Source organism: Dipodomys merriami, unplaced genomic scaffold, assembly GCF_024711535.1.
Source record: "Dipodomys merriami isolate MVZ:Mamm:240054 unplaced genomic scaffold, mDipMer1.0.p SCAF_62, whole genome shotgun sequence".
NCBI lineage: Eukaryota > Metazoa > Chordata > Mammalia > Rodentia > Heteromyidae > Dipodomys > Dipodomys merriami.
Window position 1 is genome coordinate 111,182 of NW_027206202.1, and position 25,330 is coordinate 136,511.

Genomic DNA, 25,330 nt, shown 5'->3' on the forward strand with positions numbered 1-25,330 from the left:
TGTTAATTGACTTGTTATAACTGTCTTTGTTCTTTCATAGTTATCAATCACAGTTTTCCAGGGTAAACACTAAATTCCCCCCCCCCTCCACTCCACTTCCAGTTTTTGAATGGTTAACTGGAGATAAGAGTCTCATGGGGACTTTGCTGTCCGGGCTGGCTCTGAACCACAATCCTCAGATCTCAGCCTCCCAGTAGCTAGGATTACAGGCATGAGCCACTGGTGCCTGGCTAAACACTGAATTTCTTAGCCATCCCTGTAGCTGGCTAGCTACAGCCATGTAAGTTAATTCTATCTAAGAAAGTATGAGTAGAAATTTCCAGTCAAGCTGCAGGTCATGTCCTCAGAGGATGAGACTGGCCCTCCCCAGCCTCTTCACCTCATTCTCTCTGCTGAGAACAGGAACACAGTAGGGAGCTATTTGAACTATAGAGAGAAGGGCCATAGCCCATGGACAACAGATCCCACAAGATGGTTGGAACCTGGGCCACTAGAACAACTTGAATTACATTTTCCCGTGCCAGTACTGGGGCTTGAACTCAGGTCTTCATGCTCTTGCTTGGTTTTACTGCTCAAGGTGAGCGTTCTACCACCTGAACCACACCTCTATTCCAGTTTATTTTTGGTGGTTCACTGGAGATAAAAAGTCTCATGGACTTTCCTCTCTGGCCTGGTTTTCAATCAGAATCCTCAGCTCTCAGGCTCCTGAGTAGTGTGGATTACAGGCATGAGTCTCCAGTGCCCAGCTCTAACTTGGATATTTTTTTGGTTTCATTCTTGTTTTGAGACGAAGCTTTGTTCTGTAAGTCAAATTATGCTGGGATTGCAGGTCTGTGTCTCTACACACTCAGCTTCCAGAGTGTGTGTGTGTGTGTGTGTGTGTGTGTGTGTGTGTGTGTGTGTGTGTGTGTGTGTGTGTGTGTGTGTGTGTGTGTGTGTGTGTGTGTGTGTGTGTGTGTGTTGGTCCTGGAGCTCAAATTCAGGGCCTAGGTGCTACCCCTGAGCTTCTTTACTCAAGGCTACCATTTTACCCACTTGAGCCACGGCTCCACTTCTGACATTTTGTGTGTGTCGTTAATTGAAAGTAAGAGTCTCACGGACTTTCCTGACTAGGCTGGCTTTGAACCGTGATCCTTGGATCTCAGCCTTCTGAGTAGCTAGGATTCTAGATATGAGCCACTGGAACCCAGCTCTTCCAAAGTGCTTTCTAAAAAAAAAAAAAATCACTGCTATTTATGCTAATTGGGGCTCCAGCTATAAGCAGAGGAATTGGAGATAAACGTTAGGCAACCCAGACGTGAACACAGTGAATTCCAGGAGGAGAAAGAATCTCACACACTCAATTTTAGACCCTTCTGAATTTCCTTCAAGGTGGAAATCTACCACCTCTGATGTTCTGTTCCCCTCTACTTAGCACAATGTCCCCGCAGAGTGCAAGCTGGGGGTGGGGGGTAGAGCACTTACTTTTTTCATGTGCTCTTGGGAGAAGGTAGTCGCCACATAAATGGCATAAAAGCACACGGACAACACAGCCAGCACGAGGCCGTTCAACACCAGCCTCAGAGAGTAGATGCGGATCGTCTCCTCTGAGGTCCTCTCTGCTATTTTCTGCCGGATTCTTTCTTCTTCCAGGTCTGCCTGAGGACCAAAGAAAACTTACCGGCAAGCACTGGGATATTTTGGGTGAAACCTGTGGTATATTCTCCATCCATCTTTTTTTTTTGGTCTGGCGTGAGGCATGAACTCGGGGCCCTAAGCTCTTTTGCTCAATGCTACTGCTCTATCACTTTGAGCCACAGTTCTACTTCTGGTTTTTGAATGGTTAATTGGAGACAAGAGTCTTACGGGGACTTTTCTGCCTGGTCTGGCTTCAAATTGTGATCCTCAGAGCTCAGCCTCCTGAGTAGCTAGGATTATAGGTATGAGCCACCTGTGCCTAGCAGGACTTCTTATTCTCACTTGTCCAACATAAGCAATGCTTCTCACAGATTCTCAGCAAGTGGGAAAACAACGGTGTGATCAAGACAGCAGAGGGGAGAGGGAGGACACTGTATCTCAGCCAACTGCTGTGGGTCCCCACCTCCCTTGTGGAGCCTTGGGGAAGGAAGTTAGGTCTTTGGGGCGTGGCCTCCAAGGGTGTGGAGATCCAGCCCCAGCTCCAGGTCACCAATACCCGCTTCCATTCATCTGGAAAATGACTAAGGAGAGACTGGCTGAGGCCAGCAATGGCCTGGCACACGCTGGCCAGCAGGGACCCCGCAAGGAAGAGGCCGGCCGCACTCACCCGGAGCTCGTACCGTAGGCTGCTGTGCCTCAGGCTGGCCGTGCTGTGGCTGGTGATGCAGAAGTCCCAGCCTGCGAAGATCTTGTTGCAGTAACTCTGGAAGTGCTCCTCGCTCCGAATCAGGTTGATTTTGAACCCCTCCACCGACCTGACCCCCCCCAGAACACAAGGGCTTTCTGGTAACAGCAAGGCCTATGACAAGGCCTATGAATGAGCTGCGCTGACAAATCTAAGTAGTTAGCCTTACACTGGCTCAAGCCTGTCATTCTAGCTACTTAGGAGGCTGAGACTGAAGGATCCTGGTTTGAAGCCAGCCCAGGCAGACGAATCTGAGTGACTCATCCCAATTAACCGGCAGAAAAGCTGGAGGTAGAAGTGTAGCTCAAGAGGTACGGTGCCAGCCTTGAGCAAAAAAGCTAAGCAAGAATGTAAGGCGCAAGCCTGGCGCAGGTGGCTCACGCCTATAATCTTAGCTACTCAGGAGGCTGAGATCAGAGGATCGTGGTTCAAAGTCAGCCTGGGCAGGAAAGGCTGTGAGATTCTTATCTCCAATAAACCACTCAGAAAACCGGAAGTGGCGCTGTGGCTCAAGTGGTAGAGTGCTAGCCTTGAGGTGAAGAGCTGAGGGACAGCACCTAGGCCCAGAGTTCAAGCCCCAAGACTGACAAAAAAAAAAAAGAAAGAAAAAAGAAAGTAAGGCCCTGAGTTCAAGCCCCAGTCCCCATAAAGAATTAATTAATTCCAATAAAATCCAAGAAGTTAGATGTGGCTGTATTTTAGGTCCATTTGATATGATCAAGTTTTGGACCACTCGAAACAATTGTGTCCACTTAACCAGGTATGTCATGGTTCAAAATTATTTTGGTTTATCCATCTATGGAGCCCAGGCTGGTCTTAAACTTGCAATCCTCCTAACTTCAGCCTCCCCGAGAACCAGGATCACAGGCATGCCCTACCACCCTCAGCTCCAAACTCAACTCTTTAAGACAGCCTGAAGATTAGCTGTATGATCCTCTTCCGTGAGGCAACTTGACTAACTTTGGTGGTGATATTTCCTGTCCATAAACACACAAATCCTTCTTCCTGCCTCCGTGCCCTCACACCTGGCAGTTTCCATTCACTCCCTACTCCATAGATGGTTCTTTCCCATGACTCTTTTCCTAGCTTGCCCCTTCCATCTGGATGTGGGGTGACCCTCAAAGCCCTCAGGTTGAATGCTGGGCTCCTAATCTCACAGTACTACTGGAAAGCATTGCAACCTTTAGGGGTGGAGCCTTGTGGAAGGAAGTTAGGTCTTTGGGGCGTGGCCTCGAATGGTGTGGGGATCAGGCCCCTCCCATTCCCTTCTCCTTCCCTCTCTCCTCAGCTGTGGCTTACTCAAGGAGAATGTGATGAAACATTGCTACCTTTTCACGATCCAAAGGAGGCTCAGGGCCAGGTAGGCGATTGTGCTGATCAAATAAGCGAGAGGCAAGTCATAGGTGAAGTTCTGGAATTTCACCCCATCAATGGTGTAGTGTCCGTAGAAGAGGCTGGTCCCTTCCAAGAAACCCTGGAACAGAGAGCCAAGCACATGAGCTCAGACAGGTCAGCTCAGTGCAGGTGACCAGGAGTGGAGGCATCTCTGCTCATCTTGTATTCCTAGACACCAAAACAGCCATAGGGGCCAGAGGCAACTCCGTAAGTGTTTGGGGGCAGTGGTGGGAAGGAAGGGGTTGATAAATCTTGAGCAATGAAATACCCGGATGGGGACATTATAAATGATACAGGACTCCAGGCATCCACACGCAGTGAGACCAAGGGAGGACACTCTTAGGGGAGGAATACAAAGGTGCAATGCGTATGTGTTTCTGATCATATCAAATAATAGTTATCAAAATGAACTCCAGTTAATGATAATGAGGGGTTCTTTTGTTCCTTCCTGGTTGTTTTCTTTTCGTCTTTTTCATTTATCTGTCTTTGGGAGGGTAAAGAGGTGGCCACAGAAATGAAGAGACAAAGGATGAACAAACGCAGCAGTGGTGCTCACTAGACACTGTGTAGAAAATGAACGATACAACTTGTGGGTGAGGGCAGGAGTATTCTTTATCTGACATATATAACTGTAACCCCTCTGTATATCACCTATATGATAACAATTGTGTAAAAAGCTCAAAAGAGAAAATAAAATACCCAGATGAATCATTCCCCCAAATTGGAAATAAGGCAACTCTCTTATGAGTCAGGACATCTCAAGAATCATATCCTTAGGAATAAATATTCAAGTGTAAATCTTGTACTCTGTAACTATTAACTTGATGTTAAAAAAAAATACTAATCATCAAAATAACTTGGAAAGCATCCTATCTTCATGGATAGGGAGCCTCCTGGCAGGGAATCCACACGATCTTTGATCAGATCCCAGCTGGCTTCTGGGTAGAAACTGACAAGCTCATCTGAAAGCTCTTCGGGGATTGCAAGGGACCGGGCAGAGCCAAAACCACCTTGAAGAAAAGAATGAAGCTGGAAGATCTCAGCTTCAAAACTTAACTCCGAAGCAGGAGTAATGGACACGGGGCGGAAGAGACATTAGCTTATCCAGCAATGAATCAGTGCATCGACGGTCAACTAATTTCTCAAGATGAAGGCACCCCAGCCAATCATACCAACACATCTAGACAGCCACATGCAGAAAAATGAAGGCAGACCATGGTAAAGGCGAGGGAGGGTATGGCTCGGCAGGAGAGCAAATGGGAGGTGCTGAGTTCAAATCCCAGTGCCATCCAAGAGTACAAAACAAAAACAAACAACAAAAACCCACCTTGAGATTGCTTTCTACTGCCTGGCATGGACAGAATTAAACAGGGACAGCTTGTAGAAGAAAAGGGAATTGCCTGTATCGCCAGTGGGAATGTAAGGTAGTGCCGCTGATTCGGAAGTCAGACTGTTCTTCAGAAACTTTTAAACTCAGGGCTGGGAAGGTGGCTCAGTGGTAGAGCGCATGCCTTGCATGCCAGAGGCCCTGAGTTCGATTCCTCAGCACCACATAAGCAAAAAGAAAAAAAGCCGGAAGTGATGCTGTGGCTCAAGTGGTAGAGTGCTAGCCTTGAGCTGAAGAGCTGAGGGACAGCGCCCAGGCCCAGAGTTCAGGCCCCATAACTGGACCCCCCCCCAAAAAAGAAGTAAGTTTTAAACTCAGGGCTGTCATTTGACCCAGGGATTCAAATTCCTTAGGTGTCTACCAAGAGCAGTGTGGGCACACAATGGCAGTAGTATTCACAAGGTGTTAGAAGATGGATACAAATGCCCACTATGAGTCAGTAAAATGGGACTTGGCATGCAAGTAAATATTATTCACCAATGAAAAGGAACAAGGGGAATCAGGACTAGAGGCATGGTTCAGTAGGAGAGCACCTAGCAAACAAGGGTGAGGCCCTGAGTTCCAACCACACAATATCACCACCACAAAAAAAAAAAAAAAAAAAAAGTAACCTGGATGCCAGTGGTTCACACCTGTAATCCTAGCTACTCAGGAGACTGAGATGTGAGGATCAAGGTTCAAAGGCAGCCTGGGTAGGAAAGTCTAGAAAGTGAGACTCCATCTCCAATGAGCCATTGGAAAACCGGAAATGGAGCTGCGGCTCAAGGTGGTAGCGCTAAGGCCCTGAGTTCAAGATGCAACAAGCGAGGGGAGACACTCACAGTGCCGGAAAGCAGGTCTATGGCGTAGCTGTAGAAGTAAATGAGTCCGGAACTGCTCACAGGGTAGACAGTGCACTGCATGTCTGTCAGAAAGAAAGCAAGAGGAGGAGCTGCAAGAGGCTGTGCAAACAGGGGACACGCCTTTAGGTATGTCCCCACGTATTTGCATGCATCTACATGCAAGTAACTGAACCCCAGTGGATCCAACACAGTCTTTTCTGCTTGACTGCTGATTCTTGCCTGCCTTCCTTCTCCTCCCTGAGCAATCATGTCCTTTCTGTGCACATTGTGGTCCTATGCACATACAGTGCAGGTTTTCTGACTGTCTTGGGTTCATGTTTCTGTGTTTCAGGATTTTGAATTATCATTGCACTTCAACACATCACATAAAAATGCATATATTTATTCATGCTTCGTTATTCAGTATTTTTGTGTGTGTGTGCCGTACTGGGGCTTGTACTCAGGGTGTGGGGTATTGTCCCTTAGCGTTTTTGTTCAAGGCTAGGGCTCTACTTGAGCTCTACCACGTTCAGCTTTTTTGATGCTGAACTGGAGATAAGAGTTTCATAGACTTTCCTGCATAGGCTGGCTTCAAGCCATGATCCTTAGATCTCAAGCTCCTGAGTAGCTGGGATTATAGCCACTAGTTCCCAGCTTATTGGATCCATTTTTAACATCAGTTTTCATGCTACTTAAGGCTTGAATGAGTAACTCACCTCTGCTTTGTATCAGTCAGTTTTGCTGTATAACAAACTACCTCAAGATGTCAATAACTGAAAACACTCATGAGCCACTGGCTTGAGTATATTCAGGCTCTATATTCAGAATATATCTAGACTGAGCCAGGAGAGACTCAGGGCTTCTGGTTATGCCCAGCTATGTTCCCGATGACCTCACTGTGGGCTTGGGGCAGCCTTTCTCATGGAAGATCACATGATATAGCCTAGCCAATCACAGGAAGACTTCTCAAGAACTCACTTAGACAAAACAAGCAATGGGACAGGAAGAATCCCCACAGTGCCAGTCAAAAAAAACAGAAGATAGGAGTGTAGACAGAAGAAGCCCCACCAAGCGTGGTCTCCAGAGTGAAGATCATATGACAGAGGAAAAAAAAAACCCTTTGCAATCACAGGACCCTAAGAGCTGTGGAGTTTTGCTTTATTTTTTTTTTTCCTTTTTCCCTGCAGCATAACCTAACCCATCGTGGTGAATTCCAAGTCTGACAGAACATGAATGAAGGTAAAAGCAGGTCTTACACTCACCAATGTCGTTGAATGGAATGAGCACAAAGGTGCTGTTGGTGATTTTGTACTTGGTGAGCAAGACCGGGAGCAAAACCAGCGTAAAAATGATGAGAAATATCACCGAATTCAGCAACACCAGGAACCGCAAGAAGGAGAAATAAGACCGAATCCCAGTGCCAAACTTCCCTGGAGAGAAGAAATTCAGAATGTTGGTGATCCACATGACAGAGTAATAGATTCTCCATCAGCCATGCAGGGCTGAAGTTGGGGATACCGGGTCAGAGGTATGCAGAAGGAACCTAGCTTTCTTTACCTCTCTACCTGTGGCTTCAAAGCACTACTTCCCAGAGCCTTTATTTTCTTTTCTTCTTTTTTTTTTTTTTAAATTTTTCCTACAAGGAAGATGTAAGGTGAGGAAAAGCATTTCTTGCAGGAATTCCTCATCGATCCATCACTGATAGACTGACTTTATGACACCCAATCACCTCGTATGTACATATATGAACTCTACCCTGCTCCTTTGCTGTACTAGGTGAGACTTCTCTTTTGATGGTACAGGGGATTTGAATTCAGGGCCTAGCTTGCAATGAAGACTATGTTTTCCACCTATACCCTGTCCCTCCCTACCTCTAGTCTTCTTTTTCCTCCATCTGGCACCCCAAATATACAAAGCTGAACCATCTAAGCACAGCAAAGCAGCTGTTTCGGCCCCCAGACCAGAGTCCCTCCCTTCCTCTCTCCCTTCCTTTCTTCTTTCCTTCCTCCTGCTCTTTTCCTTTTGTTTTTTGTAGTTCTGGGAATGGAGCCCAGGACCTCATGCATGCAAGGCAGGCACTCGATCACCGAGCTACACTCCCAGTTCCCAAACTTCTGTTTCTTAAGTCCTTCAGTCTACAGTACTTCGTTCTAGCTGCATAAGCTGACAAACACAGCACTGTGCTGCACAATGGGAAAAGCAGAGGTTCTTGGTATTTTCACAGCCATGGGAACCTTTCCTGCCTCTGAGCCTCACATCTCACCAATGCTTTGAAGTGTGCCAAGTCCAGGCAGTTTGCCATTAAAAGGTATGGATGTGGCTGGGCATTGGTGGCTCATGCCTATGATCCTAGCTACTCAGGAAGCTGAAATGTAAGGACTGAGGTTTGAAGACAACCCAGGCAGCAAAGTCCATAACAGTCTTATCTCCAATTAACCAGCAAGAAGCCACAAGTGGAGCTGTGGCTCAATCACAGAGTGAAAAGCCTAACCAACAGTGCCCAGGCCCTGAGTTCAAGTCCTAGTAAAGCCTAATGACTGTGATATGATTCCAAGACCTCTACAGCAATCAAACAGAGGGTAGACTGCTATGTATGACTTCCCTTAGCATTTGTACTCAAGATTCAGGCTCTGCTAACACCCTGTGTGGCTTGTCGCCCACAGTCATCATGGGAGGAGTCAGAAGTGCAGACGTGAGGGGGGCTCCTGGGCCTCTGGATACCTTCGATGCTGCGGATGTCCTTCCGCCACAGCTCCAGGTGGTCCGTCATCTCGTGAGCCTTCTCCAGGAACCGCTTCCAAGACTTGCTGCTGTACCGCTTCCACTGGTCCCACTCCGATAAGTACTGCATTTGTGTCTCCTGAATGTCCCTGGTGACAATGGATAAACAGTGGTCTATACATACATTGTAATGTTATTCAGCCATGAAAAAGAATCTGATCTCTGCTACAACTTGGAAACATCATACTAAGTGAAAGAAGACAGAAACAATATATGGGAGAAGGGAAGAAGGATGGATGAATGAGAAGATGGATGGATGGATGGATCAATGGATAGGTGCATAGACAGAAGAATGGATGGAGAAATGGATGGGTAGATGCATGAGAGGATGGAGAGATGGACAGATAAATGGGTGGGTGGGTGGGTGGGTGGGTAGGTGGATAGATGGGTAGATTGGAGGATGGATGACGGATGGATACTGGATAGATGGATAGATGGGTGGTTAGGAGGGTGGGTGGATGGATGGATGAGAGAATGAATGGCTGATGGGTAGATGGGTAGACAGGGGTATGGATGGGTGGATGGATGGGTAGGTATACAGGATGGATGGATGAATAGGTGAATGAGTGGACTGGGAGATGGGAGAAAGGATGGATAGATAGATAATGGAGTGCTGGGAAAATGGCTGGATGGAAGGATGAACAGAGAGATTGATATTTTAGGTTTATGACCCATATGTATTTAAAGAATAAAAGAACATCCTTTACATGGCACTCAAGGTCTCTCTTAGGTAAATCTTGGCTCACAGGCCTCTCTACCTCTCTCCTAGGCCCAATCCCAAGTCTATCACATGATTTCTTGACCCTACCTTGGGTCTTGGCATTTGCCCCTTTCCAGTCAATAACAGCTACATTCTTGCCCTTCCTCCTGCTGTTAAAGCCCGTTCCATCCACTTCCACCTCCCTCTTTCCTTCCCCTGGCCACCTCTTCCCTGCTAAGTTACTGAGCACAGCTCTTTCCATTCACAGCATCTAGACTGGCAGCATGATCTGCTTATACCACGTGCTGGTTCTAAGCTTGGCCTCGGGAGGCCTGAGCTCAACTCCTCTCCTGGAGCCAGGCTAATACGGAGAAGGCTGAGCTACACAGGCCTGCAGCCAGCTGACCCCAATCAGGATCACAGAAGCACCTGCCCAGCCACAACTGGCCACAGCTGCCTCCCAACTTGATGAAACTATTTAGGTTTCTAAAACATAGAGGGTGAGTCACTATACACCCAGCTTTAAGGAAAATGAGCTCACTCCTTCCCATTGGCCGAAGAGGATTCAGGAAGGGGTTCAGGAGGTGGAATGCAGAGCCACAATATGGAAGGAGCCTGGGTCCCTGAGTGATAGCAAGTTTCCAATGACTTGAACCTAGAATTCTATGTAAGCAAGAAATACACTTATAAAGCCAGATGCTGGTGGCTCATGCCTGCAATCCTAGCTACTCAAGAGGCTGAGATCTGAGGATCCTGGTTCACAGTCCAGGCAGGAAAGACTGTGAGATTCTTATCTGTGAGTAACCCACAGAAAACCAGAAGTGATGATGTGGTTCACGTGGTAGAGTGCTAGCATTGAGCAAAAGAACTCAGGGACAGTGCCCAGGCTCTGAGTTCAAGTCCCACAACTGACCAAAATAAATAAATAAAAAGAAAATAAATACACTTAATAAGCTGTTATGCAGCCTCTAGGTGACGAATGAACAGACCTCAGCCGCCGCTTCTCGGAGATGTTCAGTGCATACTTCCGGATGGACTGCCTGTTGAGGTTTTCTGTGATTTCTCCCTCTCGTTGAGAGCTGTAAGAGTCTGATGGCTTCAGCAATATGCTACTCTGCTTATCCCGGGCAAGGACGGTGGTTCTCCGGCGTGTGGCCGACCGGTAGCTGGGCAATTCTTGAAGGAAGTTCACAGGTGGAGAGGAGAAGCAACTGGAATCAACAGAGAGGTTCTCTAAGGAAGAAAAGGGAAGGCATCAGTCACACCTTGGCATTAGCCAAGAACAACACTGGTACAGCTGGGTGCTGGTGGCTCATGCCTGTAATCCTAGCTACTAAAGAGACTGAAATCTGAGGATCATTTTTTTGTAGCCAGTCTGGGGAAGAAAAGACCCTGTGAGACTCATCTCTTAATTATTCACTCAAAATCTGGAAGTGGCTGGGCTGGGAAGGTGGCTCAGTGGTAGAGCACTTGCCTTGCAGGCCTGAGGCCCTGGGTTCGATTCCTCAGCACCACATAAGCAAAAAGAAAAAAGCTGGAAGTGGCGCTGTGGCTCAAGTGGTAGAGCGCTAGCCTTGAGCTGAAGAGCTGAGGGACAGTGCCCAGACAGTGCCCAGACCCAGAGTTCAGGCCTCATGACCGGACCCCCCACCCAAAAAAAATCTGGAAGTGGCACTGTGGATCAAGTGGCAGAGCACTAGCCTTGAGCACAAAGAAGCTCAGGGACAATGCCTGAGTTCAAGCCCTACAACTGATCTGACAGAGAGAGAGACAGACAGAGAGAGAGAGAGAGAGAGAGAGAGAGAGAGAGAGAGAGAGAGAGAGAGAGAGAGAGACTATAACCAAACCTTGCAGATAGCCACTCGCCTGAGGCTAGAGAAATCATCTGCAGGTAGGTTCGTTGACTGGAGGTGTTCACGAGCACGCTTTAAGTTACACTCTGAGTGCTGTGACTGTCTGTAGCCACTAGGAAAATGTGTGGACTGTCTGCCAAATGGGGCTAGTAATATTCCTGTCCCACAGTGTGGGGTGCAGTGTTGCAGGTGGACCGAGGCTGCTGAGGACTGTGGTCCTGGCATGTCATGTTCAGACCTGGCTTTACAGGGTTGCTGGGGACCGGCTTTGCACAGGGCACAGGGTTAAAGGCGTAGCAGATCCTAGGAGAGCCCCTAGCCTATCCCACAAGGCTCCAGGACCACCAGGCAGGACCTGGTCCCACAGTGAGAGGCACACAGAGTCCAGTACCTGGGGCTCTGCCAGTGGCCACACAGCTCCTCCGAGCTCCATCTACCTTATCTGTCTCAACATGCCCTGCGGATATGACACACAGGCTTAGTAACAGAGACTCCCCTGACTCACTGGACCCCAGGGGCCACAGGGCCTCACGCTGCCAGGAGGCCCCGCCCACCTCAGGAGCGGCCACAAAGAACTATTATGAACCACAAACAAAGGTCTTTAAACAGACAGCAGAAGACCTATTAAATATTCAGCAGCTGGGGGTCAGAAACCCAACCCCAGGCCGAAGCAGGGGCTGACTTGACAGGGTGGCCTGGCACCGGCTGGCCCAGCCACTACAGAAAGGGTCGGCAGGGGATCTCTTGTGGGCATGACGTACACCACCCTGGGGCCTCATCCGCCTGATGAGGAAGGAGGGCTTCATACAATGTACATTCACACGGCCTGGGTCACTGGGAGCTCACTTTGTGGCACGTGACTGAAGGCTGCTACGCATCATCGCATGTGACACCCCCAACTCTGATCACCATCATCCCTATTGTAGGCCGGGCATGGTGGCTTGTGTCTGTGATCCCAGCACAAGGACGAGGAAGTGGACTGTAGTCTAAGGCTGGCATCAATGTAAGACCCTATCTGAAAAGTAACTAAACTAAAAGGGCTGGGGGTGTGGCTCAAGTAGCAGAGCAACTGCACAAGCAAGTATAAGGCGCTGCGGTTCAAACGTTGGCCCCAGAGATAAAACAAATCCAAGCAGACTTTCCATGCGGCATCTTCACTTTTCTTATGAGAGTCCGTCCCCTCTCTTCAGGAGACCAAGCACTTTTTAAAGGATGCTATCACCCACTTTCCCGCTCACCAACAGAGGCAGGCACCCAAGGCTTCTCTACCCTGAATTATTTTTAACTTCTGGAAGTAGTGGGATTTGAACTCAGGGCTTTGTGCGTGCTAGGCAGGCACTCTACCACTTGAGCCACATACCCAGCCCTTTTAACTTCAGGTTATTTATTTATTTATTTTTAGATAAGAGCTTGTACTTTTTGCACAGGGCTGCCTTAGACTCTGACCGTCCTATCTCTGCCTCTTGTGTAGCTGAGATTACAGGTGAGTACACCACCATTCCTATCTTCTCACTTGAGAGAGTGTCTTGCTAACTTGGGTCTTTGCTGGTCTCCCATCGCCACCCTCTCATCTCTGCCTTCTGAGCAGCTGGAAGAATATAAATCAGCATCTCAGTTACTGGTGGGAGGTTCACTGAGATGGTCCAGCTGAGGGGTTGCTGTCAGCGTGGCCTCTGATGTCCTGCAGTCAGGGTGTGGCTGTTTTCTCACACCGGGGTATGACCCAGGCACTGGGGAGCCACGATTCAGGAATACCGGAAACTCCCAGGCTTCAGCCATGAGACTGTTACTGAAGTAGAAGGATGGTGCTACAGGGGCTGTGGGACCAGAAGCAGGCAGAACTACCTTCCCTGTCATTGAGTATTCTTCAGGCAAGGATAAAGCTTGCAATGGAAGCCAGGCACAGGTGGCGCACGCCTGTAATCCTAGCTCCTCAGGAGGCTAAGATCTAAGGATAGAGATTCAAAACCAGCTCAGGCAGAAAAGTCTGTGAGACTCTTATCTCCAGTGAACCATCAGAAAACCGGAAGTGGTGCTGTGGTTCAAATGGTAGAGCACTAGCCTTGAACTGAATTGCTCAGGGGCAGAGCCCAGGCCCAGAATTCAAGTCCTACAACCACCAAAAAAAAAAAAAAGCTTAAAATAGTGCCTGGTTCCTAGAGACCTTCTGCTTGAAGAATGAGTGAATGAATGGATGAATGAATGAATGAGTGAACATATGAATAAAACCATGGATGATGGGTAGATGAATGAATGAATGCATGTAGGAATGAGTGAACAGATGAATGGATGATGAACAGATGAATGAATGAATGAATGAACAGGAGAAGGCAGGCACTCCTGGACAGCATCCTCTTCGTCCTGACTTCCTTGGTGGCTCTCTGCAGAGGGTATCAAGTCCACCAAAGGACAGGGCCCGACCCGCCCAGATGTGGGCCAAGCATGACCTCATCAGCATGAGAGCCACCTTCAGCTTCCTCAGCACTCACGCCAACCAACACCAGTGCAGACACATTGCATACTGAGTGCTCTGATTCCCTCCATGGGACCATGGAAACGCTGGGTAAGGGGACGGCAGGCTGTGGGGCCTGGGCCCCCTGCCAGTAACTGTGGGAATTCCAAGCATCTCCCCTTCTCCCTGGATGCTGGAAACCAGGACAGTACTGAGCACTAAGTACTTTTCCATCTGAAGTACTGATCATGAAGTGGGGTATGGTAGTACACTCCCAGACCTCAGGAGGCTGAGGCTGGAAGACTGCAGGTCTGGAGGTCGGGCCGGGACTACACAGGGGGATGAAGGAAATGGTCTCTTGGTCCTTACAAGATGACAAGCGGGAGTCATAGGGACCATCATACCATTGAGACATCGCTGCATCGTTTGCTCCAACTGTAGGAAACTGCACTGCTTGTGGCCATTTAGTGGCTGCTTCTACAGGGTAGAGAAGCTTCAACCCCAGGAACCTCACCTGAGTGGGGAGGGCCTCCTTTATCAGACAGAACGCGTTGGGAGGATGAGGCATGAGTCACAACAGGTACCTGGGTGTGGCACAAGCCTGGCAGGGCCTCACATTCTCCAGAGCCCTGGGTGACTAACTTGCTAATCAGAGTCCCAGCTGGACTTCATACCCAGGGCTGCCAGTATCAGGCAGGAGGGTGGAGGGAGAGGAGCAGGGGCAGTGTGGATCAGTTACTGCGTCTCAAAGAAGGTGGCAAGGGCCCAGTTCCCAAGGCCACCTCCCTGGGGCTGAGCACCACTTGTATAACCCGACAAGTTTCTTGCTCATTCTGTGCCTCAGTTTCCCCTCCTGTCAAATGAGGACAGCTGTTCTCCCACTTCCTGCAGGTCTATACAGAAGATTAGGTGGCCTATCACATGAAAAGGGCCACAGAGGACCCACAAATGAATGGCATGGCTGTGTCCCAATAAAACTTTATTTACAAAGATAGGTGGCAGGCTGGAAGCTGTTGGCCCAGAGACGGTAAGGTTGTAGATGTTTGGTTTAGAGCGCAGCTTCCGCTAATGGTACTAGATGCTTGATAGGCTGTGTGTGCTCTGCTGCCTTACTGGTGAACTGAATATACACAGTGATTTGGAATTTGCAGTCGGGCCTCTTCTTGCCATGGATCATGCTGCTCCTATGGAGAGTGTGTTTTCTCCTTGGCTACTGCCTCACCCAAAGGGAAAGTGCTAGATGCCGGTAGAGGCAACTGCCAGGGCCTTGCCTTTCTGGAGCTTTTAGCACTAGGAAGAAGCTGGGAATTTCTTAATGGGTTTTACAGTGCAGGTCTTTCCTCACTTTGCAGATGTAAAAGACAGGAGACTCTGCCGTAGGGCAACCCAGAGGCTGAAAGAGCGTTTCCAGGGGAAAGGCCCTCTGAGGCATTTCTGGTCCTGTTCACTCTTATTGAGCTGGCAGTTAACATGAGCCTGGACAGGATGAAGGAATGAAACAGTCATCTGCACACAAGCACCCGGACCCTTGCTCTCCAGGACACGAACGTTCTTCTGTTTCTGCAACGTATTCGTCTGTTCTGTGTCACCATCATGAAAGACCAGAGACAGACTTTAAAAACAAATTTTTTTTTTTTGGCCTCATGCTTGCTAGGTAGGTGCTCTAACACTTGAGCCACGTCCCCAGTCCTAAATAAAGAGGTTTATTTATTTAGCTTTTAGTCCTGGAGGTCCAACTGCATGGCCCACACAGAGGGCCATGCCTCAGGATGGGGCAGTGTGAGGGAGTATGACCCTGGAGTCCCACAATCCCTATGGGGGAAGGCACCACCCCCAATAACTTAAAGACTTCCCATTAGGCCCCGCCTCTTAAAGGGGCCAATACCATCACACATGGCTTGCCACACTGAGACCCCTTGGAGAACAATTTACACACACACACACACACAAAACCATGACAAATGGCTCGCTGAGTAACTTCTCAGAGCCTGTTTCCACAAGGGTAAAGGGGTATATAGTCACTCACTACCTCATGAGACACAGCAATGAGGAATTAAAGTCACCACACACATGGTGTCCAAAAGCTAACTGCAGACATGGGCCTGCCTGGTCCTCATAAGCCCGGCCTGGCTGACTCCTCCCACTGCTGCTCCTCCTAGAGGGGCCTTCCTCAAACCCAGCAGGGTTGGGACTGCCTCCAGCCCTCTGCCTTTGCAGCCTCCTCTCCCCATGCTCCTTCTACCTGACTCCCATTGGCCTTGGCTTCCCCTCCCCCCACCTCTTCCCAGTAGGATACCCTCCCCTTCATTTCCTTCCCAGCAATCAGTGGGCTCCAGTTCTCTCTCCTTCCCCCTCGACCCCAGCTTAACAAGGTGGATGCCAGGACCCCTGCTCCCTCCATCTCCAGCTCCCCAGAGCCAGCTCAAACTGGTTCTCCTCCCTTCCTTCACATTCCTCCCTCCTCCTCCCCTCCTCCAGAAGGGCGGAGGGGAAGGACAGCCAACGGGAGGTCTGGGTGGTCCCACACCCAAACAATGCTCCTCTAGGCAGCCAGACTGCAGCAAACAGCACAACACTGACAGCCATTTCCCCCCTTTATCCCTCGAAATTCTTTACTTCCTGAAAAAAAAAAAACAAATAAACACCACCCAGGGCCAATGGGTCCGATCAGGCCCCAGTTGCTGGGCAAAGCTCAGTCTCCTTCTGAGGGAGAAAAAAAAAAAATAGCCAAAGTCAGACTGGTGAGTCGCCAAAGAACCAGTACAGCCTGAAAATGGCCCTGGACAAGTCTCCAGCTTGTCCAGAACATCCCACCTTCTCGGACTGCTTTGAAGGGTGATTGGTCATTGGGCAAACAGGCTTGGATAAGGGAGAAAATAAACCCCACAGGTTAAGTGGCTATTTGTCTTCAGGCTTAACAGTATACAGAACTCAGACCTAAGTAATAGTTTCCTCCACTATGTTACATACCTCCTAGCATATCTTCAGAAAGGTCTAGACACTGCACACGCAGTCATTAAACCCTGTAACATTAGGATCCCCAAACTTCCAAGTAGAAATAACGCTAGTAGTGTTGGAGCTCAGAAATACTCCATCTCAGAAGGGAGGAAGACATGAATGAGTGAGACCAAGAACAACCTAGACAAAGGCCTTATTGGATTCCTGCCCACCTTTTGAACAATCACTTGTCTGCAGAGCTGTTAGCTCACTCCCTTAGTCCGATCGCATGTCTGCAATACTGTTAGTTCACGCTTTGTCCAATCACGTCTGCAATACGGTTAGCTCACCCTTTATCCAAACACATGTCTGCAATACTGTTAGCTCACCCTCTTTGTCCAATCACATGTCTGCAATACTGTTAGCTCACCCTCTTTGTCCAATCACAAGTCTGCAAGGCTGTCATAAAAATGGAAAGTTCACCCTGGGTCTTCAAGTGCACATAACACTTGGCTGGGTGGAATAAATTGGGAATGCTTTCTCTTGCTACTCTGCCTTCTGTCACAGAGGTGTGGATGGTGACTCTTCCTGTAGATAGGGAAGGCTGTCTCTCACCTCCTGACCCTCTTTAGTTCTACCACTAAGTGCCTGCAGGGCAGGGGGTGCAGTCTTTGATCTCATTAAATCCTCCTAGGGCAGGAGCATCAACTTTCCCTGAAAAGACTAAGGCTCCAAGAAGTTAGGGACTTGCCCAGGGCCACACGACTGATTAAATAAAGACTAGTTTGGTAAACCAAATGGAAAAGGTTCTAGATCCTTCCATAAGGGGTCTTGCCTTTACTATTCTAGGTGTTTCCCCACTCCTAAGCCCACACCAAGCCTGCCCTCTAGCAAGCAAGGTCAAAGCCAGCATGGCATGATCCTCTCCCTACAGCAGAGAAGGGCCCTGAACTCTGTAGCCAACAAACACAGGGGCCAACTCTGTCCCCCACAGCATTCTGGGGCAACTGGGTGAGTCACGTGGGAACTCTCCTGGACCCTGAATAATGCTCATGGGGAAGAGTGAAGAGATTGAATGTAGCTGAATGGGAGAATTAAATGCAGGCTCACCCTGGACCCAACAAGTCCACTTTCAGGCAGGTCCTGAAGCAGATGTCTCCAAAAACCTGTCCACACATGCCCACGGGGTGCTATTGCAGCAGCCTCAGAAGAAATCTTAAGGCCGAACCACCCCCAGGGCAAGCAGGAGTCACCCCTTATTTTCTGCCCCACAGGAACTGAGGTAACACAGGATCATTACTGTTCTAAATCACCAAGTCTGGGAAGGACTTACTGTGCACGGTAACTAATTCCTGAATTCATCCAAGCCTTTCCTTTTACCATGCAAGGAAACTGAGCCACCAAGCACTTAATTTGTCTGTCCAAAGATAATCTGTCTGTCCAAAGACAAATGAAGGGTGAGTATCTAGAAAAGATCTAGAAAGGTTCTAGAGAAACATGATGAAGCTGGGCACTGGTGGCTCATGCCTGTAATCTATCCTAGCCACTCTGGAGGCTGAGATCTGAGAATCACAGGAAAGTCTGAGATTCTTAGCCTCAATCAATAAGGAGAAAATGGGAAGTGGTGCTGTGGCTCCAAGTGGTAGAATGCTAGCCTTGAGCAAAAGAGCCCAGACCTTGAGTTTAAGCCCCATGAGCAATCAAATAAAAAGGTTTAAAAACTAAAATAAAGATACAATGAAGTCTTGTTCCTGGCCCTAAGCCAGGAAACCCCTCAAACCCTTCAAGCCCCTTTGAAGACATCACTGAGGTGGGAGAGAAGGACATTCATCCAGGTCCCTGGCACAGTGCCGCTGAAGGTGACACAGGTACCCAGCCCAGGCTCATCCTCTTCAGCCCCCTGGCCTTTTGCTTCCCTCTTTCCTGAGAGGCTGGCTTTGTCCCATATCTGTTCCCACAGTTAGCCCAAAGCAGCTAGGCCAACCGATAGTGAACAAAAGCCTCTTCAACTGGAAGCCAAAAATAAATGGTTGGCTCAGGTGTTTTGTTATTAAACATGGCACAGATGACTAATGCGTCCACTCCCTATCCTAGCCCAGAAGTTACTGTATCCAAAGTGCTATAAAGTTAAGGACTGGAGTTTGTCTCTGAGCTTCCCACCCTTGACAGCCAACAGGAGGACAAAAATAGTGCCAGGGACTGGGGGGGGGGGGGCGGTCCCTTAAAGGGACTTGGAAGTCTCCTTACATACTCAGCAAAGATCCCAGACAGAAGTAACAAACTGTGCCAAATAAGAGGAAGATAATTTGAAAGCAAGACAAATGCTTTTCTTTTTTTTCTTTAAAGGTGTTGAGAATGGAATCCCAGGACCTCATCTATGCCAGGCCAAGTCACAGCCCCCAAACCCTGGCTTTTACTAATGAAAAGGCTAAACTGAACTGGTGAGAGCAGAGTTAATACTGAGCTGGGAAATCATGATCATTCAAATATCACCCCCCCCCTTCCTCCCCTTCCCTCTCTCTCTTGATACAAGCACTTTGGATCTAGAGTTAGGTCGGTCCTAGATTTTTCTTTGTGAGAGCAATCCCAAATGCATTCATATTTTACCCTAAGCCCGTGGTGTTGTTAAGCACCGAAGATACAAACGAGTATGAAAGCATTGCTCAATAAAATTCACAGCAGCAGCTACAAAAAGAAACCCGCCGGGGTGCTGGCAACTTTGTTATCTTGACAGAGTGGTGGTTTTACATAGTTATGTTTGGAGGGGAAAAAAAAATCTCAGAGCAGTATAATTTACATTTTGCCCAGTTAAAAGAAAAAAAAAAAAAGACCATGGTTTTTGGCTGGCTACTCTTTAATACTGCGCCTAAGTACCCGGGCTAAGCCACACTTTTTGCTTTTCTTCAGCGGATCCCACTACGGCCCTCCAAGTCTCATTGAACAGATAAGGCTCAGAGATGACAAGTCACTGAGGAAAAGTCACCCAGCAATTTAAAAACAACACCCTAGAACCCCAAACCCTAAAACTCTGGGGCAGAGTGAGTTCCCCGCTGGTCGGAGTGGCAAAGCCGGAGATGATCGGGAGGCAGGCAGCTCCTCCCAGCATGTTGGTGGGGGGCTGGGGAGGAGGCGTGGCCGGAGGGGGGCGGGGGGCGCGGGGCTGGAATGTCGGGGTTCCCACGTTCTTTTCCCTTTGATCGAGAAGCCTGTTTCTTAGCGATGGGCCCAGATCCCGCGGCCGGTGTCTGGGAGGGGGCGCGCAGCCCCCCCCCCGGGCCGGGGCACCCGGGGAGGGCGAGTCCGGCCCCGCTTCCCCCCCCCAGCCCGGAGCCCCCCGCGCTTGGCAGCGTCCTGAGGCCGCGCCGAGCCCCCCTTTCCCCCCCCCGAACCCTCCAAGCCTACCTTGGTGTGTGGCCAGCTGTCGGCTAGGCCTGCGGGCCGGGAGCTCCCCGACGCTGGACTCGCTCATGGCTGCGCCCCGAGAAGGCAGCGGGGACCCCGCCGACCCCCCGCCGCCCGCACCGCCGCCCCCGCCCCGCAGCCGGCGCCCCGCGGTTCCAGGTTCCGCCGCTGACGCCGGGGCTGGGGGGCGTGGCCGGCGCTGGGGGGCGTGGCCGGTGCTGGGGGCGTGGCCTAGGGTGGGCGTGGCCTCGGCGGGCGTTCCCACGGTCCGGCCCGAGACCCCCACGGCGCGCCAGGAGTGCGTGGGGGGGCGGGGGGCGGGGCTTCGCCGTCCTGAGACCTAATGGACGGCTGAGACCACCCCTTCTCCCCCGCCGCCCCGCGAGGATGGCCTGTGGGTCCAAGGAAAGGAAATCGAGGCACGGATCAGCCCCGAGCGCCTCTGCCAGCCGGGCAAACCCTGCGTGCAAACCTCACCCGAGCCACCCAAGGGTGTCGGGTAAGCCGACACTGGGGTGCCCCGAATGCCCGCTACTCCCGGCTGCGTGGAGAGGCGGCGATCGGGAGGATCACAGCTCCCCACCAGCCCCTGCAGCGCGGCGCGAAGACCCCCATCTCAGGAATAAACCGGAGCTGGCGTGGTGGGTGGCTCACCTCTGTCATCCTGGCCCCCCAGCAGGAGGCTGAGATCTGAGGACGGCTCGGAGCCGGTCTACGAAGACAGATCTACCACTCTCCTTTCCAGTTAGTAAAACACTGGACTGCAGGGTTTGATTGTTTATATGGCATTCGAATATATGTCTGTCTCTTCTCCAACTTCGTTCAGTAAACACACACAGATATATTACAGACATAAATCCACTGGCACCAAGAAGCGACAAAAATAAAAACACAACGCTGGAGACCCAGACCGGGGGCAGAGCAATGGTGATAGACACTGGATCAAGAAGTCTGAATCCAGCCTGGTGCCACGCCCTGGCTCACACCTATAGTTCTAGCGACTCAGGAGACTGAGATCTGAGGACCACAGTTCAAAGCCACCACCCGTAGGAAAAAAAATCTCTGAGACTCTTGCCTCCCATTAACCACCAGAAAAAAATGGAAGTGGAGCTGTGGCTGAAAGTGGTACAGCACTTGCCTGGAGCAAAAGAGCTCAGGGACAGCCCCCAGGCCCAGAGTTTAAGCCTCAGGCAAAAGGAAAACAATTAGTCTGAATCCCACACAGTAGGAGTTCCTTTAGAGAATTCCCAAAGGCTCAGAAATTGACTAGCACTGAGTCCTGAGTTTTAGGTGCTAAACCCAACTCCAGGCATTCCACACATCAGGTCCGGGCCACTAGTCCCAATGGGTTAAATAGAGAGACCAGGAATGGTGGAAGGCAGCAAACAATGTATTAATCCAGCATGACACTAGAAGGAGCAAAGTAAGCACTTGAGCTCATCTTCAGGGGCATAGGCTTAAATAGACCAAGTATTAGGGGTGTGGAAACAAAGGTGTGCCTAGAGATTACACAGTCCTGGTGACTGGTTGATTCTTGTCAAGTGGTTCCAGAGGACCAGCAGCCCTCACTGACATCATGGGAAGGAAGCAAACGGGGCCAAATTATTGTCTGGCTCCTTTCCTTGTGCACAGTTGTTGTTTTTTTCTGTCCCTATTTATGAAGATGTAATCAGTGGGTGTGGTGGTCTTCCCCATTGTGGACAATGGTGACTGCAGAGGGTTTAGGTCTCCTTATTGCTGTAGCATGTTGTTAAAGGGCTGGTCCTCTGCTGGGTGCTAGTGGGAAGTGGTGGGATCTGTAAGAGGCGGAGCTTATTGAGAGACCACCAGGTAATTGGGGGCATGGCCTCCAAGAGGTGGAGCCTGTAGGGGGGGGGTCTTCAGGTTGGTGGGGGCGTGGCCTCCAAAGGGCTTTGGGCCTCTCCCTTAGTCTTCCCTCTAGTCCTGTCCCAATCATGCTGGAAACAACACATCTACCATGGTCAAAGCAACCTTTTCTTCTCCTAAATTCACTTTCTAGGGTATTTGTTACAGCGACAGGAAGCTGAACATGATGTTGGCAAGAGTACTGCAGTGTTAACACTCTGTACTTGCTTTGCTTCCCTTCCTTTCTTCTCTTTCTTCTCTCTCCTCCCTCTCTCCATCCTTCCTTCCTTCCTTCCTTCCTTTCTTCCTTCCTTCCTTCCTTCCTTTCTTTCTTCCTTCCTTTCTTTCTTCCTTCCTTCCTTTCTTTCTTTCTTTCTCTCTCTCTCCTCCCTCCCTCCATCCTTTTCTTCCTTCCTTCCTTCCTTCCTTCCTTCCTTCCTTCCTTCCTTTCTTCCTTTCTTTCTTCTCTCTCTCTCTCTCTCTCTCTCTCTCTCTCTCTCTCTCTCTCTCTCTCTCTCTCTCCCCCCCTCCTTCTCTCCCTCCCTTCCTTCCTTTACTTTTTCCTTTCCTTTCTTTCTTTTTTCCTCTTGAGCTGAAGTCTCACTACATTGCCCAGTCTGCTTGGATCATCTTGAATTCATGAACTCCTCTCTGTATAGCTGGGATCATGGTGGCTCCTGTGACCGCCACGGCAGTATTTTCTGTATTTACAAAGCCACTCCTTGGAGATATCAAATGGGGTCAAGGAGGGGGTCATGTGCCAGTCAAACCTCTAGTCTGTGGTGCTTAATCTAGGTTGCCTTCTTCCTTAGTCTAGAGCCTCAGCCACTGTGGAGAAGCTGCAGGCTGCCAGCAGACGGCGCTGGTGAGCAGTGTGCCGATGGGGCCGTGGGATGGAGCGCCCTCCCAGGAGGCTTAGAGTCCTGGGGCAGCAATACTTTGTGTAAACACGGCCTCCCAGGAGAGGGCCTGGCTGCAGGTGTGTCCTTTATAATGAGCGCTCCAAGGGTGACAAATTCTGCTCTGCCTCTGGGGAGCCTGCCCTCAGGACAACGAGGTATTGATACCACCTCTCTTCCCCAAAGCTTGAACTGCAGCCCTGCAGTGATAAGGTGTCCCTGCCTTCAAGATAGATGGCTTCTTATTCTCTGAGTCTTTCTCTCGCTGCTTAGCCACAGAAATTGTGGCAGAGTTAGGGCCTTATGCAAAGCATATATGAATGAGTCACAAAGCTTATGGGGTTGGTTTGTTGTTGGTTTGGTTTGGTTTTTGCTGGTCCTGAGGCTTGAACTCGGCCTGGGCACTGTCCCTGAGCTCTTTTGCTCAAGGCTAGTGCTCTACCACTTTGAGCCACAGCACCATTTCCAGTTTTGTGTTGTTCCTTGAAGATAAGAGTCTCTTAGACTTCCCTACTGGGAAAACTATGATCCTCAGATCTCAGCCTCCTGAGTAGCTAGGATTACAGGCATGTGAGCCCCCCCCCACCCCGTGACCAGCTCAACCTTATGGTTTTAAGAACTATGTTTTTTGTTGTTGGTGGTGGTAGTGGTGGTGGTAGTGATGGAGCTTGATGGCCTGGGCATTGTCCCTGAGCTCTTCAGCTCAAGGCTAGTGCCTTACAACTTTGAGCCACAGCGCCACTTCGGGTTTTCTGGTGGTTCATTGGAGATAAGAGTCTCATGGCTTTCCTGTCTGGGCTGGCTTTGAACCATGATCCTCAGATCTCGGCTTCCTGAGTAGCTAGGATTACAGGTGTGAACCACTGGCACTTGGCTCAAACATGTTTTTAAGAACCATCTTTTTAAAATTAGCTATTCCTGCCCTGCCAGGTCACGTGCTCAGAACCACCTTGGAGATAGATGCCATTAGACTCCCCATTTGGTGAGCACAGAGAGGACTAGCATGTTCCCCAGTATCGCACAGCTAGGAAGAGCTTGGAGGCAAGTTACATGATCTCTCTGTCCACACTGCACAGTTCACGCTTGTCTAACCATTGCGCACCCAGCCTTTGTGCTTTCAGACCAAGACAACTGGACTCAAAAGTCAGCAGACACGCATGGTTGAGTCCTGCTCGAGTCCCTGTTTTTGTCTGCTCCAATAGACTGGGGTCTATGGTTCCCAGCTCCACAATAAAACAAAACAAAACCCCACCACCAAAACCAGAATGAGTGTGAACCCTACGATGATTCCTTTCTTGGATGTGTGTATGTGAACTGTGGGAATGGGTGTGAAGATGCTTTGCAGACTGTCAGGCAATGCACACCTTTGGGTGGGTGGGGGGGCAAAGTTGAAGCTGATGGTGATGGGGTGAAGGATTTTGCCATCATTGACCGGGTGGGTTGCTTCACTTTCTTCTAGTCCCAATGACCAAGCATTGAGTTCCCTAGGTACTATGTTAAGCACTGGGAGTTTAACACCTACAGAACAGGACAGACAGATGTCCCTGTGTTCTGACCAGAGAAGCAGGTGAGATTGCCATGCCCCTGGAAGAAATCAGGGAAGCAAGAAGGGGTGGAGGGGAAGAACCCCACCCCCCACCCCCGGAGGGGTGTAAGCAGAGCTCAAGATCCTCACTAGCTATGAATGAGATGTGTGTGGGGGTGGGGGGGATGGCTATCTAGTTGGGTATGCATACCCAGAATGGGGTCGGCTGGATCCTATGTTAAATCTATTCTTCCTCTCTTGAAGGACCTCCGGAGCGTTTTCCGTAGCAGGAGCCCGCCTTTCCATTGTCCACTTGTCCATTCCCACCCAGCCTTATTATAGTCTGTCTCTCGAGTAGCACCTGTGCCGGGAAGTTTGCCAGGATCCAAACGCGTTCCCAGAGCACAGCCCTCGCGCGCTGGCGCCCCGTGCGCCCTGGGGCGGGGAAGGGGGAGGCCGTACCCTGGGGACCCCTCAGCCGGTGCGCACGCGCCTGGCATCTGGTGGGTGCGGGGAAGGCCGGGATGCAGGCTCAGATGCCACCAGGCGTCCTGACCCGAACGGTAGGAACCCGAGCCCCGCTCTGAACACAGTGCCAGGGTCGTGCGCGCGCGCGCGCGCGGGGCCAGGACGCTGCGGGAGCCCACAGGTAGGCCATGCGCAAGGGAAGGCGAATTTGGGGGGCAGGATGTGGGGGGGGGGCGGAGGGGGGCGGCGGCTGCAGCTCTGGACTTCCAGCTCTGGGCTCCTTCGTGTGGAGAAAACTGGCGCTGGGACTCAACCTGGGATCCCGGCTGCTCAGGTGGGTGGTGACCCCAAAGTTGAGACCCTGTGCAAAAGGTATACGCCAGCATCTAGGGGGGCAGAGGGGAGGAGGGGAGGGGGAAGGGGAAGGGAGGGGAAGGGGAGGGGAGAGAGAAGAAATGGAAAGAACACTATTGTCAGGAGGG

At 50.1% G+C, this 25,330-nt stretch overlaps 1 protein-coding gene across 2 annotated transcripts in view; it reads right to left on the bottom strand.

Moving 5' to 3' along the window:
- Positions 1–20,157, bottom strand: part of LOC138814915 (transmembrane channel-like protein 7) — a 30,773-nt gene extending 10,616 nt beyond the window's left edge. For both annotated transcript variants that reach the window (XM_070004025.1, XM_070004024.1), the window contains exons 1-8: positions 20,091–20,157; positions 10,436–10,679; positions 8,687–8,835; positions 7,228–7,395; positions 5,966–6,048; positions 3,691–3,836; positions 2,285–2,432; positions 1,465–1,638 (exon numbers count right to left, since the gene is read on the bottom strand). In XM_070004025.1, coding sequence (XP_069860126.1) covers positions 1,465–1,638; positions 2,285–2,432; positions 3,691–3,836; positions 5,966–6,048; positions 7,228–7,395; positions 8,687–8,835; positions 10,436–10,679; positions 20,091–20,157 — 1,179 coding nt within the window. The remainder of the gene's footprint in view (positions 1–1,464; positions 1,639–2,284; positions 2,433–3,690; positions 3,837–5,965; positions 6,049–7,227; positions 7,396–8,686; positions 8,836–10,435; positions 10,680–20,090) is intronic.
- Positions 20,158–25,330: the final 5,173 nt, after the last annotated feature.